The sequence below is a fragment of the Oryctolagus cuniculus genome, chromosome 5 (assembly GCF_964237555.1).
Source record: "Oryctolagus cuniculus chromosome 5, mOryCun1.1, whole genome shotgun sequence".
Taxonomy (NCBI): domain Eukaryota; kingdom Metazoa; phylum Chordata; class Mammalia; order Lagomorpha; family Leporidae; genus Oryctolagus; species Oryctolagus cuniculus.
Window position 1 is genome coordinate 133,427,416 of NC_091436.1, and position 15,760 is coordinate 133,443,175.

Here is a 15,760-nt window from a genome sequence, read left to right on the forward strand (position 1 = left end):
AAGAGAACACTGCCCTGGATTATTCTACTCAGAATCTATCTTGTTTTGAAAGGAAACCTAGAAATTCTAACTAATATGTCCATATGCCTCTAATTCTGCATACGTGTGTGTGTGTGTATAAACATTTATTTATTTATTTGTAAGTCTAAGTTACAGAGAGAGGGAGGGAGAGACAGAAAGAGAGAGAGAGAGAGAGAGAGAGAGAGAGTGAGTGAGTTAGCAATCTTCCATCTACTGGTTGACACTCCAAATGGCTGTAGTAGCAGGGGGTGGGCCAGGCTGAAACCAGGAGCTAGGAGCTTCATGCAGGTTTCCCATGTTGGTGCAGGGGCCCAAGCACTTGGGCCATCTTCCACTGCTTTCCCAGGCCATTAGCGGGGAGCTGGATCAGAAGTGGAACAGCCAGGACTCAAACAGGTGCTCACAGGGGATACTGGTGTCTGAGGCAGTGGCTTTACCTGCTATACCACAACGCCAGCCTCTTTTTTTTTATTTGAAAGGCAGAGTTACAGAAAGAGGGAGAGAGAGAGATAAGATAGATGGGGGAGGGGAGACAAAGAGAAAGATTTTCCATCTGCTGGTTCTCTCCTCTACTGGCCAAAATGGATGGGGCTGGGCCGGGCGGAAGCCAGAAGTCTGGAACTCCATCTGGGTTTCCCACATAGGTGTAGGGGTGGGCCCAAGCACTTGGGTCATCTGCTGCTGTTTTCTTAGGTGCATTTTAGCTTTAAGGGTGCATTATCAGGGAGCTGGAAGTGGTGTGGCCAGGGCTCAAACCAGCACCCATCTGGGATGCTGGCATTACAGGTGGCAGCTTAACCTGCTATACCACAACACCAGCCCCTAATTCTGTCTTTCAAATAAATCTTTCTAAATAATTCCAAAAGTAAATTAAGGCAGGTTTGATTTGAGTGCAGTCAGAAAGCTATCTAGTTCGCCCACGCTAAAAGAGGAGTTCGGTCAGATTTTATTAAGGTAAAGGCTGAAACAGACATTGAGTTTTCACTGGTGAGGATGATTGATTCCCTTTAAATTCAATCAAAATATAAAAGGCATAAATAGCCTTTCTCAAAATGACTCTGAGTAAAATGTACTATAGCAGCAAGAGGGCAGAGCTCTGTAGTAAGTGGCTGTCAGAGCTCCAGCCAGCACCACGTTCTAGAGCTTTATTTATTAGGCCCTTCCTGGATAACATCCAGCAATCATCCATCTGCCCCCACTTACAGCGTCATACAATCAAAACAGCCTATGTGGGAAAACATCTCTTGTGTATCTATAGTTTGGCATCTCTACTTACCAGCACCACTGAAAGCAATTACCATAAAATGGAAAAAGCATTTTTTCCGTCTTAAACAAACACAGGAGGGGACAGGCTGTGGTGTAGTGAGTTAAGCTGCCGCCTGTGCCGCTGCATCCTATAAGGGCACTGATTCCCATCCCAGCTGCTCCATTCCAATCCAGCTCCCTGCTAATGGCCTGGGAAAGCAGCAGAGAATGGTCCAAGTGCTTGGGCCCCTGCACCCACGTGTGAAACTTGGATGAGATTCCAGGCTTCAGCCTGGCCCAGCCCTGGCCATTGCAGCCATTTGGGGAGTGAACCAGCGGACTGAAGATCTCTGTCTGTCCCTCTGCCTTTCAAGTAAATTAACACACACACACACACACCCTCCAGGTAACCATAAGCTCCTGAAACTCTCTAGTCTATTCCCACACAGGAACAGGGTGATTGTTTGCAAATGAAAACCAGATCATGTCAATCCCTTCCTCTAGTGGTCCCCGGTTTCATTCTGAGTAAAACACAAAATCCCTTCAATGGCCTGAAAAGCCCTTGTCCAGCGCCCTGTCCCCAGCTATCCCTCTGGCTTCCTCATCTACTCCTCTCCCCTGCGCCCACTCAGCTCCACACTGGCCTCCCTGCTCCAGCAGTAGTCTCCTGCCACAGGACCTTTATACAGTCTCTTCTGCCTAGAACATTCTTCCACTAGATATGCCTGTGTCCAACCTTTCTAATTTTTGCTCAAAATTCACCTCAATGAGGACTATACTTTCCAGTCCATTTAAAATTGAATTATGGGGCCAGTGTTATGGCACAGCAGGTTAAACCACTGCCTTCTACCCTGGCATCCCATACGGGTGCAGGTTCAAGACCCAGAGGCTCCCGCTTCTGGACCAGCTCCCTGCTAGTGCACCTGGAATGTAGAGGATGGCCCACGTGCTTGGGCCCCTGAACCCACTTGGGAGACCCAGAAGAAGCTCCAGGCTCCTGGATGATGACTGGCCCAGCCCTAGTTGTTGTAGCCATTTGGGGTGAACCAGTGGATGGAAGATCTCTCTTTCCCTGTCTCTCCTCTCTGAAACTCTCCCTTTCAAAATAATCTTAAAGATAATTTAAAAAAAATATATTAAAATATAATTGCATCTCTCTCCCTGTCCTTATATTCCCTTATTTTCCCCTTTCCCTGTTCTACCTTTCCTTTTTGAATTATAGCTTCACCACCTGCTAACACACACAGAATTCTTTGTGTATACTCATGGCTTATTGTCATTTGCTTATAGGATATTCAAGGAGGATAGGGTTATTTTCTGTTCTGTGCAGCATCTGAAGTATCTGCAGAGAGTAAGTAAGCACTCAGTTACTACTAAATCAAATGACTTAGGACAACTCCTTTAGTACCAGTAGTAAGACAAGGCCACGGCACATTTCACTGAACTATACGTGCCACAGATGTGGTAAGCAGACCAGTTTGTTCTAACATAAGGCGTTAGAAGAACCATTCGTAGCCAGGTAGGCAGCTCAGCAAGTTTATTTCTCCAACTAATCTCCCTTAAAGCTAAAATGACCAAAAGCTGAACTTCACCTGCATCAACTAAACTAGACTCAATATTCTACTACTCAGTCTATGTGAGCAGGTAAAAACAAAAGAGCTAGTCAAGAGAGAACTGAGCATGCTTTCAGACAACCAAATCACCAACCAGTTCTAAACAGTGATGGCCCAAGTCACTCATTCATTTGACTACTCTAACAACAAGTATTTATTTTTGGGCACAGGGATTGCAGTGGTAGAAGACAAACAAGGAATTTAGATGACAGCAGGGCATTTGTAAACATGTAATAATAATAATAGTGCATGGTCAGAACTTTAGTAGAGGGGACATCTGGGCACTGAAGAACAGCCAAGAAGGGCCTTAACAGACCTAGGGAAGAGTTAATGAGAGAAAGACTGTGTGAAGGATTCAGACTCTAAACGAGACCTTGAAGCTTTGCTACCTTTTTAAATCAGCTACTCTAAGAAAAAGATGGCATCTTATTGATCATGTCAAAAACTGAATGGTATTTTCTTAAAGGATGTGTAATTTAGTTAGATTATAAATAGGAGCCTGTAAAGGCATCACAAGGAGATTCACCAAGTACTATCCCTGTTGCAACAGAACACTGATAAGGAAAAAACCCTGCAAACATAAATGTTAATACAACTTACTTCATCTTCCTCCCAGATTGCATCTCTTCTTGTATTGTTTATCTTGATTAGTCTAGTTTCAAGGAATAAAAGTATTTCTGTAAGCCCAAAAAACTGGGCTGTGTATTCTTCCAGTGATGCAGGAAGGTATTCTTTACAAGCTGATGTTTATTAGTTAAATTAGGAAAACAACCCCCAACACACACACACACACACACACACACACACACACACGAAAAAACCCAGATTCATTACTGTATGATCTTCATCCAAGTACAAAGAAGAACCAATGGTATCAACTTCCTTAACATTCTCTGTTCCATACAAACTGCTCTACATTTATACATTTCTTTCATTCTTGGATTTTATGGAATAAATTGCAGCTTCCACATCCCATCCCTGTCTGTCTGCTCTTCAGACACCACCATTGCCCTCTTTGGAGGCTCTCTCCACTGAGCTGCTCTAGCATTCTGTGCTTACTCAGTACCCTGTATTCTGGTTAGACCATACACATTTGACTCAATTCTTTAAAAAAATTTTTCTTAAAAGTTTATTTGAAAGACAGAGACAGAGACAGAGACACAGAGAGAACTCCCATCTGTTGGTTCACTCCCCAAATGCTCACAACAGCCAGGGTTGAGACCGGCTGGAGTCAGGAGCCCAGAACTCCATCCAGATCTCCCGATGGGGCAGCAGGCTCTCAGTTACTAGAGCCATCACCTACTGCCTCCTGGTGTGAACATTAGCAGGAAGCTAGAAGTGGAAGCAGAACTGGGATTTGAACCCAGCTGCTCTGATACAGAATACAGGCATCCCAAATAGTATTTTTTGAAAGACAGAGTTACAGAGAGAGGTGGAGACAGAGAGAGAGGTCTTCCATCTGCTGGTTCACTCCCCAGATGGCTGCAATGGCCAGAGCTGCACTGATCTGAAGCCAGGAACCAGGAGCTTCTTCTGGGTCTCTCATGAGGGTGCAGGGGCCCAAGGACATGGGCCGTCTTCCACTGCTTTCCCAGGCCATCAGCAAGGAGCTGAATCAGAAGTGGAGCAGCTGGGACTCAAATCAGCACCAATATGGGATGCAGGCACTGCAGGTGCAGTTTAACCTACTACACCACAGTGCTGGCCCCAGGTGGCTGTTCTATGAGGTCCTTTAGCGCACTGTGCCTGCCCATCATGGCAATCTTTGCATTCATCTATTCAACTGAGTGCCTGTTACCATTCTAAGTGTTAACAACTCAGCAAATAAGAAAATAAATGCTGTGTTTTACTGGAGCTTACAAGTAGAAGACACCGTAACAGAGACTTCATGGTAAAAACTATGACAAACTGAGCAGATAAGTAAGAGACAGTGATTGTGTGTGCGAGTACTTTTTCAGCAAAGGACTGGGAAAGGAAAAGCACTTCTGATGAGGAGATCCTTGAGTAGAGTCCTGAAGACGTGAAGGAGCCACTAATAGATGGGTGGGGACTGTTGGAGGCTGAAGTACTACTAGGAATGTGGTCATCTGTACTCCAGGCAAAATGAGAGGCCAGAAACTGAAATGGAGAGCATGGAAAGAGGGTTAAATGAGGTTAGATGAGACAGTACACAGGATCAGAACCTACTGCTCTGCTTTCCTTTTTTTTAAAAAACGATTTATTTATGGGCATGGCGCTGTGGTGCAGGGGGGTTAAAGCCCTGGCCTGAAGCGCCGGCATCCCATATGGGCACTGGTTCTAGTCCCAGCTGCTCCTCTTCCCATCCAGCTCTCTGCTATGGCCTGGGATAGGCCCAAGTCCTTGGGCCCCTGCACCCATGTGGGAGACCCAGTTGAAGCTCCTGGCTCCTGGCTTCAGGTCGGCACAGCTTCGGCCATTGCGGCCATCTGGGGAGTGAACCAGTGAATGAAAGACCTCTCTCTGTGTCTCTACCACTCTCTGTAACTCTTTCTTTTTCTTTTTAATTTTATTTATTTTTTTGATAGGCAGAGTTAGACAGTGAGAGAGAGACCGAGAGAAAGGTCTTCCTTTTTCCGTTGGTTCACCCCCTAAATGGCCGCTACGGCTGGCGCGTTGTGGCTGGCCCACTGTGCCGATCCGAAGCCGGGAGCTAGGTGCTTCCTCCTGGTCTCCCATGCGGGTGCAGGGCCCAAGGACCTGGGCCACTCTCCAGGGCCTTCCCAGGCCACAGCAGAGAGCTGGACTGGAAGAGGAGCAACCGGGACAGAATCTGGCACCCCAACTGGGACTAGAACTCGGTGTGCCAGCGCCGCAGGCGGAGGATTAGCCTAGTGAGCCACTGTACCTGCCTCTGTAACTCTTTCAAATAAATAAATCTTTTAAAAAAAGTTAAAATTTATTTATTTATTTGAAAGACAGAGTTGCAGAGAGGAGATACAAAGAGAGTTCTTCCATCCACTGGTTCACTCCCCAAATAGCCGCAATGACCAGGGCTGGACAAGGCCGAAGCTAGGAGCCAGGAGGCTCTTCTGGGTCTCCCATGTGGGTGCAGGAGCCATCCTTTGCTGCATTCCCAGGCACATCAGCAGAGAGCTGGATTGGAAGTGGAGCAACCTGGGCATAAACCAGTACCCATATGGAGTGCCAGCATTATAGGCGGCAGCTTTATCCACTGCAGCACTGACCCCACTCTGTTTTCTTTCATTATTTAAGCTGTTCTTCTTCCCCATTAAGAGCCTCAATTCGTTTGTGGACTCAAAAGGCTTCCATAATCTTGGCAGCTCATGACAAGAGCCTCGGGTGATCACTGATGTCATAAATGAGAGTCACTTGTTAAATCAACAACAGGAGTCACTGTGCACTTGCTCCCCATGTAGGAACTCCTTTAAGGAGTTGTACTATGAGAGTTAACGGTAAAACTTGTCTTCAAATAGTACTTTATACTTTGTGTGTCTGTGTGGGTGCAAACTGTTAAAATCTTTACTTAGTATAGAGTTGATCTTCTGTATTTGAAGATAATTAAAAAGAATTTTAATGAAGAATGGGATGGGAGAGGGAGTAGTAGGAGGTGGGACAAGAGTAGGGGTGGGGGGGCGGGTATGGGAGGAAGCACAGCTATATTCCAAAAGCTGTACCTATAAAATTTACATTTATTAAATAAAAGCTTTCTAAAAAAAAAAAAGAGCCTCAATTCAGCATGAATGCAATTTGAGTTCGAGTCCTTAGTTCGAGTCCCAGCTACTCTACTACTCTGCTTCTAATCCAGCTTCCTGTTCAGGTGCATCCTGGGTGGGCAGCAGATAATGGTTCAAATAATTGGATTGCTGCCACCCATGTGATAGATCTGGACTGACTTTAGGGCAATTGGCTTTGGCCTGGCTATTGCAGGCATTTGGAAAGTAAAACAGCAGATAGAAGATCTCTCTATATCTCTCACAAATAAAACGAAAATAATTTTTAAAAAGTTTTTAAAACTTCAACTCAATGATCAGGGATCGCATTTATCACTGTAGTCCTCAGAGATTAACACCATGCCTCACATAGGGTGAATATTCAAAATTTTTAATAAAACTTTTTTTTTTTGGACAGGCAGAATGGACAGTGAGAGAGAGACAGAGAGAAAGGTCTTCCTTTTTCCATTGGTTCACCCCCTCAATGGCCGCTGCGGCCTGGCGCACTGCGGTCAGCGCACTGCGCTGATCTGAAGCCAGGAGCCACGTGCTTCTCCTGGTCTCCCATGTGGGTGCAGGGCCCAAGCACTTGGGCCATCCTCCACTGCACTCCCGGGCCACAGCAGAGAGCTGGTATGGAAGAGGAGCAACCGGGACAGAATCTGGCACCTCGACCGGGACTAGAACCCAGGGTGCCGGCGCTGCAGGTGGAGGATTAGCCTATTGAGCTGCAGCACCGGCCAATAAAACTTTTTGTTTTTTTCAAATACATATGTTTAAAAGGCAGAGAGACAAGAGAGAGTACCCGTCTGTTGCTTCATTCCCCCAAATGCTTGCCAAGGCTAAGACTGGGCCCACAGGTGGATCCAGGTCTCCCACATGGGTGGCAGATCAATCCAGGTCTCCTAGCCACTCGAGCCACCACCGCTGCCTCCCAGGGTCTGCATTAGAGTGGGGAGCCAGAACCAGACATAAAACTCAGGTGCTCCAGTATGGGACACAGGAGTGCGCCTTAGCTGCTAGACTAAATGCCTGCCCCTGAAACATTTATTGAATAAAATCAATAAAATGCAAATACAGAAACTCCTTTTACCAATCCAGTGCCTTCAGCTCCATCTGTACTGAAATGGAATTCTAAGCCTATTACTAAAACAATCATTTTTAGTAGGTGGAATGCCAAGATGGGTCATCATCTGCCCACCGACTTTCTCTAAAGCAAAGCTGTTCACTGGCCCTGTTGGAGGTGCTTTGCTAGATCACAGGAGAACTAGAACCCACTTCTAGTTTCCCCTTCAAGAATGCAGCACATGGCCGGCGCCGTGGCTCAATAGGCTAATCCTCCGCCTTGCGGCGCCGGCATACTGGGTTCTAGTCCCGGTCGGGGCAACGGATTCTGTCCCGGTTGCCCTTCTTCCAGGCCAGCTCTCTACTGTGGCCCAGGAAGGCAGTGGAGGATGGCCCAAGTGCTTGGGCCCTGCACCCGCATGGGAGACCAGGAGAAGCACCTGGCTTCTGGCTTCGGATCAGCGCGGTGCGCCAGCCGCAGAGCGCCGGCCGCGGCGGCCATTGGAGGGTGAACCAACAGCAAAAAGGAAGACCTTTCTCTGTCTCTCTCTCTCTGTCCACTCTGCCTGTATAAAAAAAAAAAAAAAAAAAAAAAAAAGAATGCAGCACAAGGAATTCAGTGTGAGAAACTTGGGGTGGGAAGCTGTAAAACAGGTGGAAAGTGGCAGAAGACTAATTTCCACATAACCCACAGCAATTCAGTTTCCTGAAATTTGAGGAAACAATTCCTGGGAAGGGTCCAACAATTCTTTATTGCCTACGAGCTTGATCAGAAAACCACTACAGCCAAGAATAGGCAACACTGTAGTTGTACAAATGTGTAGCTTATTTGTGTTAGATTCTAACAGCAGCTATTTAAATTTTTTGCATTTCCATTAGTAACTAAATATTTGCAGCATGCATACATACATACATGTGGCTTCCTACCAAAAATTACCAAGAAGCCAACAGAAATGCCCGAATGATTTCTAATAATTTGAAAGTTATCTATCTATATCTTTATAAAACTTTGCCACCTATATGACCACATCACATGGCAGTTAAGAGTAATGTGATATATACTTAAAAAAAAAAAAAAAGATTTACGAGGCCAGAACTGTGGCATAGTGGGTAAAGCTGCTGCCTACAATGCCAGCATCCCATATGGGTGCTGGTTCGAGTCCTGGCTGCTCTACTTCCAAGCCAGCTCTCCACTATGGCCTGGGAAAGCAGAAGTTTGCCCGAGTCCTTGGGCCCCTGCACTTCTGTGGGAGACTCGAAAGAAGCTCTTGGCTCCCAGCTTTGGGTCCGCCCAGTGAACCATTGGATGGAAGATTTCTCACTCTCTCTCTCGCTCTTGCTATGCCTCTGCCTCTCTGTAACTCTGCCTTTCAAATAAATAAATAAGTCTTTTTAAAAAAGGAGCAGGATCAGAAGTGGAGCAGCCAGGATTCGAAACAGTGCTCATATGGGATGCTGGCTTAACCCATTAAGCCATAAAGCTGGCCCTGATAATCTTTAACTCCACCTTTTCCAAACACCACCTCCATTTGTTTGGTTCAGTAAATGCATATTGTTCCTAATGAAAAAAAAAAAAAAAAACTCACTACTTACTATTTCTTTCTCAAAGCTGCGGTCTTACAAATGAAGTACACAGAATTCCCATTAACCTAGAAATTTAAAACTCAGTAAAATGTTGTAGTATGATAAATGAAAAGTGTTAACTGAAACATAAAAGCACCAATACATGTAACACATGGTTAAAAGTCAAATGTAAACCTGAAAAAGTAATTACAGAGATTTTTGCTAATTACCATGGAAAACTCATGCTAAAACTTATAGCTTGCTCTGACCTGCAGCCTTCAGTGTGTTTGGTTTGGTTTTTCTTGTTTTTGTTTTGAGTTTGAGAGCTTTTAGGAGGTCGCGGGGTGTTTTATCACAGACACCCCCCCCCCCCCACGACTCCCAGCTTTTAGAACAGTGGGCCTCATTTATGTTATTTGCCTGGCCCTAATTAAATTTGCAAACCCTGCAATTTTAAGTGAAGATGTTTAGTGGCTTCTGAATATTCTGGAAAGACTTTGCAAAATACTGCCCTGGATGTGTGCTACTAAGTGATACAAACATCACAAAAGTAAACAATGAAACAGTTTCCTAATGACAACACCAGTTTCTATTTTCAGAGGTTTCCAGGGACTGAAAACTCTTCAGATGTCAACTCTCAATTCTCATCATTTTAGGGAAGCTGACCAGGGCCTGGAGAGAGGTAAAGTAATCTGTCCTAGGCCAGATAGTGGATTGGCGACTGAAAGGCCAAAATGTCCTTTGCTTCCCTCAACCAGACTGATTTGACTGAGGGCAAGGACTAGGGTTTCTGGTCATCCTGAGCCTGCTGCAACATCCTGCCAATGTTCTGCTTGCCGTAGGGATTCAAGTGGTATTGAAATTTGCTCCCATGGGATGAATTCAGCTCTTTTTATAAAACATAGTCAGGACCCAGCTGGAGTTAAGAAAAGACAGATTCCTGCTCAGCAGTCACATGGAATGAACAAGCACAATTTTGGTTTCGTGGAGAGTCTTACAGTGGTGGGGGTCTCACATGGATGAAAGAGCCAAAGGCACCCCAGTCACTAAAATTTAACCTTTTTAACAAACACTGGCCTCAATTAAAGTCTTTTCACATAGGAAAAACAGATTCATAATCCAGTTAAAAATGATCTGCTCAACTCAACAGATCATCAATTTTTTGATTAAATAAATCCATCCTCATTATACCTTATACTTTGGAATAAAGCTCAGACTAGACTCAATGTTTTCCAGAGTTATTCACAACTGCATTACTTTAGCACTTCTTCCACACTTAGGGAGGTATCAAAAACCATCATTCTGAGGTCTGTGCTGTGGCATAGCAGGTAAAACCATGCCTACCATGCCAGCATCCCATATCGGTGCCAGTTTGAGACCCAGCTGTTCCACTTCTGATCCAGCTCTTTCTACAGCCTGGGAAAGCAGTAGAAGATGACCCAAGACCTTGGGCCCCTGCATCCACCTGGGAGACCGGGAAGAAGCTCCTGCTTTGGGTCAGCACAACTCCAGCCATTGTGGCCGTCTGGGGAGTAAACCAGCAGATGGAAGACTTCTCTCTCTCTCTCTCTGCCTCAGCCTCTCTGTAACTCTGCCTTTCAAATAAAATAAATATATCTTAAAAAAAAAAAATCATTCTGCAACAGTCTTCCAAACATAGCCTGCAGTGGGATTCAACATGCCCCTGGATGGCATCCAGTCATCTTGGAAGCCTCCATTCTGATGTCAAGTAGGTTTGCAGAAAACACAGCTGTTCTTCGTTATCGCCTATTTTTCCCTTTGCTTGTTTCTTGAATCTTCATTAGCAGGATCAGTGTCCATGTGGCTGAGATCTTGTAAGCAGACCAGACTCTCTTCTCTGAGCTGTACCATGTACCTTTCCTCCTCTTTCCATTTTATTTCTTCATTTCTTTTTCATTCTGCCACGCACACGCACACGCACATGCACACGCACACACGTAGGCATGCACTCCTTCCCTTAGACAGAACGTACAAAGCTCAAACACATCCCCCTGCTTGTTCTGAGGGAAAGGAGCACCTGGTGCTTGCACTCTACGCACGGTCAGGGTGGAGAGAAACTGGTTGGGTTCTGCACCAGGGACAGTGGGGAGTGGAGCTGAAGGAAGAGCAGTTGTATCTGCAATACTGTTTTGGCTTTCACAATAGCCACTCTTTCCACTCAGGAAGGAAACTTGAGCAAAACGAAGTCTGTATTTAAGGTGTTCCCTCTCTCTCGTGGTACAGTGTGTGAACTGGGGACACCGAGAGGTGTGTAAATTGGGATGCTGGAAAGGTTACTGTGGCAGAGGGTCTGCGCACGCACAGGAACACTTGCTGGAATCTATCGTGGACCCACACATGTGCACCCTGAGCATGCAAAGGCATGACCCACGGAGCAGCCTTTCCCGCTGGGGTCAGCAGCCAGGGGACAGACTCCTCCCTTCTGAGGTACATTTGTACAGCTTCCTAGCTCCTGGCTGCTGTCACCGCAGCTGCCCTTGGTGGTAGCCAACTCCGCACCATGTCCCTGCCATTTCTTTCTCTTCTTCCCTGTTTCATTTTCCTTAGCTCCTCTGCCCACCCTCAGCACTGCTGGTTCCTTAGGCCCCCAGGTTCTGCTTGCTGAAGGGATTCCAGGCTAAAACAAGAGACAATCACAGAACAAGAACCCTTTCTCAACATGCAGCGTCTGCCCCTTGTTTCATGCAAAATCTAATGCTTCAAGGATGAGCATGTAGTCTGGTACCTCCCATCAACGCACATGAAATACAAGGAAGACCCCACACAGAACCAGGGCTCATGACATTTCTTGAAGAGCACCTTTACAAGCCAGATAGGCAAGTTGAGAAAAAAAAATCAGTGTCAAGTCTCTCTCTATTCTCTTCCAAGTAGTTCTTGTAAGAACACAACACCGTCTCCAGATAGGGTACCAGGTGCCTGACAGGATGGAAATGCTGGAACGTGAGTCCAGTGTGAGTCCACTCCCACCGCCCAGAAGAGCGGGGTAATAGGAGGAAGGCATCTGTCTAAGTCAGCAGACTGCTAAGCGGTTCTGGAGCAGAGGTGGGCTAGTCAATTCTAGCTGAGGAAGGCTAGGGCACAACCATTTACTCACACGTCATTGAACTCCTCCAGAGACCTTGCAGGTGTAAAGACGTCCAATAGACCAATCACCTAGAAGAAAACATAAAATTCAAACAGGAAGTAAACACTGGGCTTACTATGGGACTGCTCAGGTCTTAGTCACTTTAAGTGGCACTAATCCAAATCCAGCCACGTCAGCTCCATGATATCACAGCATCGCACACTTAAACAACTCCAACTGATTTTTCCACCCAAATTATGCTTCTAGTTTTTACCTGTTAGTAATACTTCTCATAATAATCTACTTTTCTGCTAAAAAAAATCTCATCTCTGGGGCCGGCGCTGTGGCATAGCAGGTAAAGCCACTGCCTGCAGTACTGCTATCCCAATGGGCACCAGTTGGAGTCCTGGCTCCTCCACTTCTGACCCAGCACCCTGTGAATGTGACTGGGAGAGCAGAAAATGGCCCAAGTCCTGGGGCCCCTGCACCCGTGTGGGAGACCCAGAAGAAGCTTCTGGTTCCTGGCTTTGGATCCACCCAGTTCCAGCCATTGCAGCCATTTGGGGAGTGAACCAGTAGATGGAAGACCTCCCTCTCCCTCTCTCTGCCTTTGCCTCCCTGTAACTCTGCCTTTCAAATAAATAAATCTTTTTAAAAAAGAAAAGAATTTAAAAAGTTCTCTTCATAGGCCAAAGCAAAGAGCTACTTAGTACTCAGTAATCCATGGTCCTTGAGTAGTTTTTCAGATCACAGATTTATGATAATGTATACACAGAGTATACTTACTCCAGATCCCCTAAGCCCAGACCACTCATTTCCACAGAGCTGGGCATCAAAAAGGAAAAAAAGAAATATTATAATTCACTTGTGACATGCCTAGCCAGACTGAAGGGCATCGGAATAGGAAACAAAAACTACCGTCACAAAAACTGAACCACAACTGGGCCCACGCATGTTACTCTGAACAACCAAATTACCCAGCCCTGAAATGAGATACGTTAGCACTCAAAACATTGCCGTGAAAAAGAACTTCTCGTTAGGATGTCAGTCTGCTCACTCAAATATCAGACTTTTTAAAAAATTATTTATTATTTATTTGAAAGGCAGAGTTATAGAGAGAGGGAAAGATAGAGATCTTCCATCCGCTGGTTCATTCCCCAAACAGCTGCAATGATCAGGGCTGGGCCGGGTGCTTCTCCCAGGTCTCTTACATGGGTTCCGGGGCCCAAGCACTTGGGCCATCTTCTGCTGCTTCCCCAGGCACATAAGCAGGGAGCTGGATCAGAAGTGGAGCAGCCAGGAATCAAACCGTGCTCACAAGGTAGGCCGGCACCACAAGCAGCAGCTTAAGCCACTATGAGTGACACCAGCCCCTCACATACTAGACTTTTAAAAACAACTTCGATTATACACTCTGAAGGGAAAGAAGACACCTCCTTGGGATTCAAGAAGAACTCTTCAAGTTCTTGTAAATTGTTACAGAAGAAAGATACAGAATCACCTTTCAGATCCTCATCCAGGCAACTGTATGCAAAATTAGCCATGACTGTACCAGGCATTTGTCATATATTTCCTTTGATTACTCTGATGCACAAAACAGGATTTACACTACACATACAGTTTTAGTTAATATATGACTACTCTGAAGTCCTTACATTTTTTCAATATTTATATATATACCATATACATTATTTGTGTATAAACATAATATAATGCTAATATTTGGTAAATAAGTCTGGTATCTTCTCTGAGCCCCATTTTCCTCAAATATAGGACATGGGGATATCACTGCTTATTCTCACAGTGCTGTGGGGAAGACTAAGGAGACACTGTGTTGAAGGTGCCTGGCACACGGGACTCACTGAATGTGGCTCACCTAAATAAGCAGTGATCAGAACCAGTGGAGTTCTACAAAGAAATACAGAATACAATACATACAAGCAACCAAAGCAGTCACTTCTAGTGACAGAATTTGAGACATAAAGCAAAACTAGAGTATTCACGTGATTAAAAAAGTATGGCTGCAAGAAACACAGGAAGGAACTTGGAAACAATACAAAGAGCAGACTAGGAAATACTCTATCAAATATAATCTCCTTAAAAAGGGAAATACTTAATGTATTTAACACAAGCACAGCAAAAATAATTTTATGAAACGACCCAAATTATATCAAAGCATTCGTAGGTTTTTGGTATGTGTATGGGGGGGCCGCTTTTACAAAATATCCCTCTTCCATTAATCCTTTTTATGGAGTAGGAATCATAAGAAAAATACCGTGAAACAAAACTGAAGAATATTTTTGAATAATCTGTATAAGCTTTTTATTTCTTAAATGGACACTTCTTTTCATTCAAGTCATATTTTAGCTTATTCCCATATGCCTTCTGCCATTATATTATTTCAGTCACCTAAAAGTAACCTGGGAATAAAATATTTAGAAAAGACATTTATAGGGGCTGGACTTGTGGCACAGTGGGTTAAGTCACTGCCTATGACACCAGCATTCCATATCACAGTGCTGGTTCAAGTCCTGGAACTCTGCTAATATGCCTGGGAAAGTAGCAGAAGATACCCCAAATACTTGTGATCTTGCCACTCATGTGGGAGGATCTCTCTGTGATAAGTTGCCTGCTAAATAAATAAATCCTCTATAAAAAATCTTTGAGGCTGGTGTGGCATAGCAGGTAAGGTCTCTCTGTGATGCCAGCATCCCATATGGGCACTGGCTACTCCTCTTCAGAATCAGCTCCCTGCTAATGCTCTGGGAAAAACAGTGGAAGATGGCCCAAGTGTTTGGGCCTCTGCCACCTATGTTAGGGACCCGGATGAAGCTGTTGGCTCCTAACTTCAGTCAGGCCCAGCCCTGGCCATTGTGACTATCTGGGGAGTAAAAACCAGTAGATGGAAGATCTCTCTCTCTCTCTTTCAAATAAATTAAAAAAAAAAAAAAAACCACTTTAATTTATAAGATGAATGGGCCGGCACCGTGGCTCACTTGGCTAATCCTCCACCTGTGGTGCCGGCACACCGGGCTCTAGTCCCAGTTGGGGCACCAGATTCTGTCCTGGTTGCTCCTCTTCCAGTCCAGCTCTCTGCTGTGGCCCAGGAAGGCAGTGGAGGATGGCCCAAGTTCTTGGGCCCTACACCCACATGGGAGACCAGGAGAAGCACCTGGCTCCTGGCTTTGGATCAGCACAGCACGCCGGCCGTGGTGGCCATCTTGGGGGGGTGAATCAACAGAAAAGGAAGACCTTTCTCTCTGTCTCTAACTCTGCCTGTCCAAAAAAAAAAAAAAAAAAAAAAAAAAAAAATGAATGAACAGCAAAATATCTCTAATGATGGTCCAAAGGGCAACAAATACTGCCCCCAAAATACTTTAACTCAGTAACAAAAGACAATAATGTCTTTAACATAATCATACAAAACAACCAACTGGTCTACTACGTTAAGGTTAAATCTAAGGTTCCTACATGAA

General features: G+C 45.1%; 1 protein-coding gene across 2 annotated transcripts in view; it reads right to left on the reverse strand.

The window, feature by feature from the left end:
* Window positions 1–15,760, reverse strand: part of MAPK14 (mitogen-activated protein kinase 14) — an 82,092-nt gene that overhangs the window by 27,735 nt on the left and 38,597 nt on the right. For both annotated transcript variants that reach the window (XM_002714646.5, XM_002714645.5), the window contains exon 3: window positions 12,315–12,373. In XM_002714646.5, the coding sequence (XP_002714692.1) occupies window positions 12,315–12,373 (59 nt within the window). The remainder of the gene's footprint in view (window positions 1–12,314; window positions 12,374–15,760) is intronic.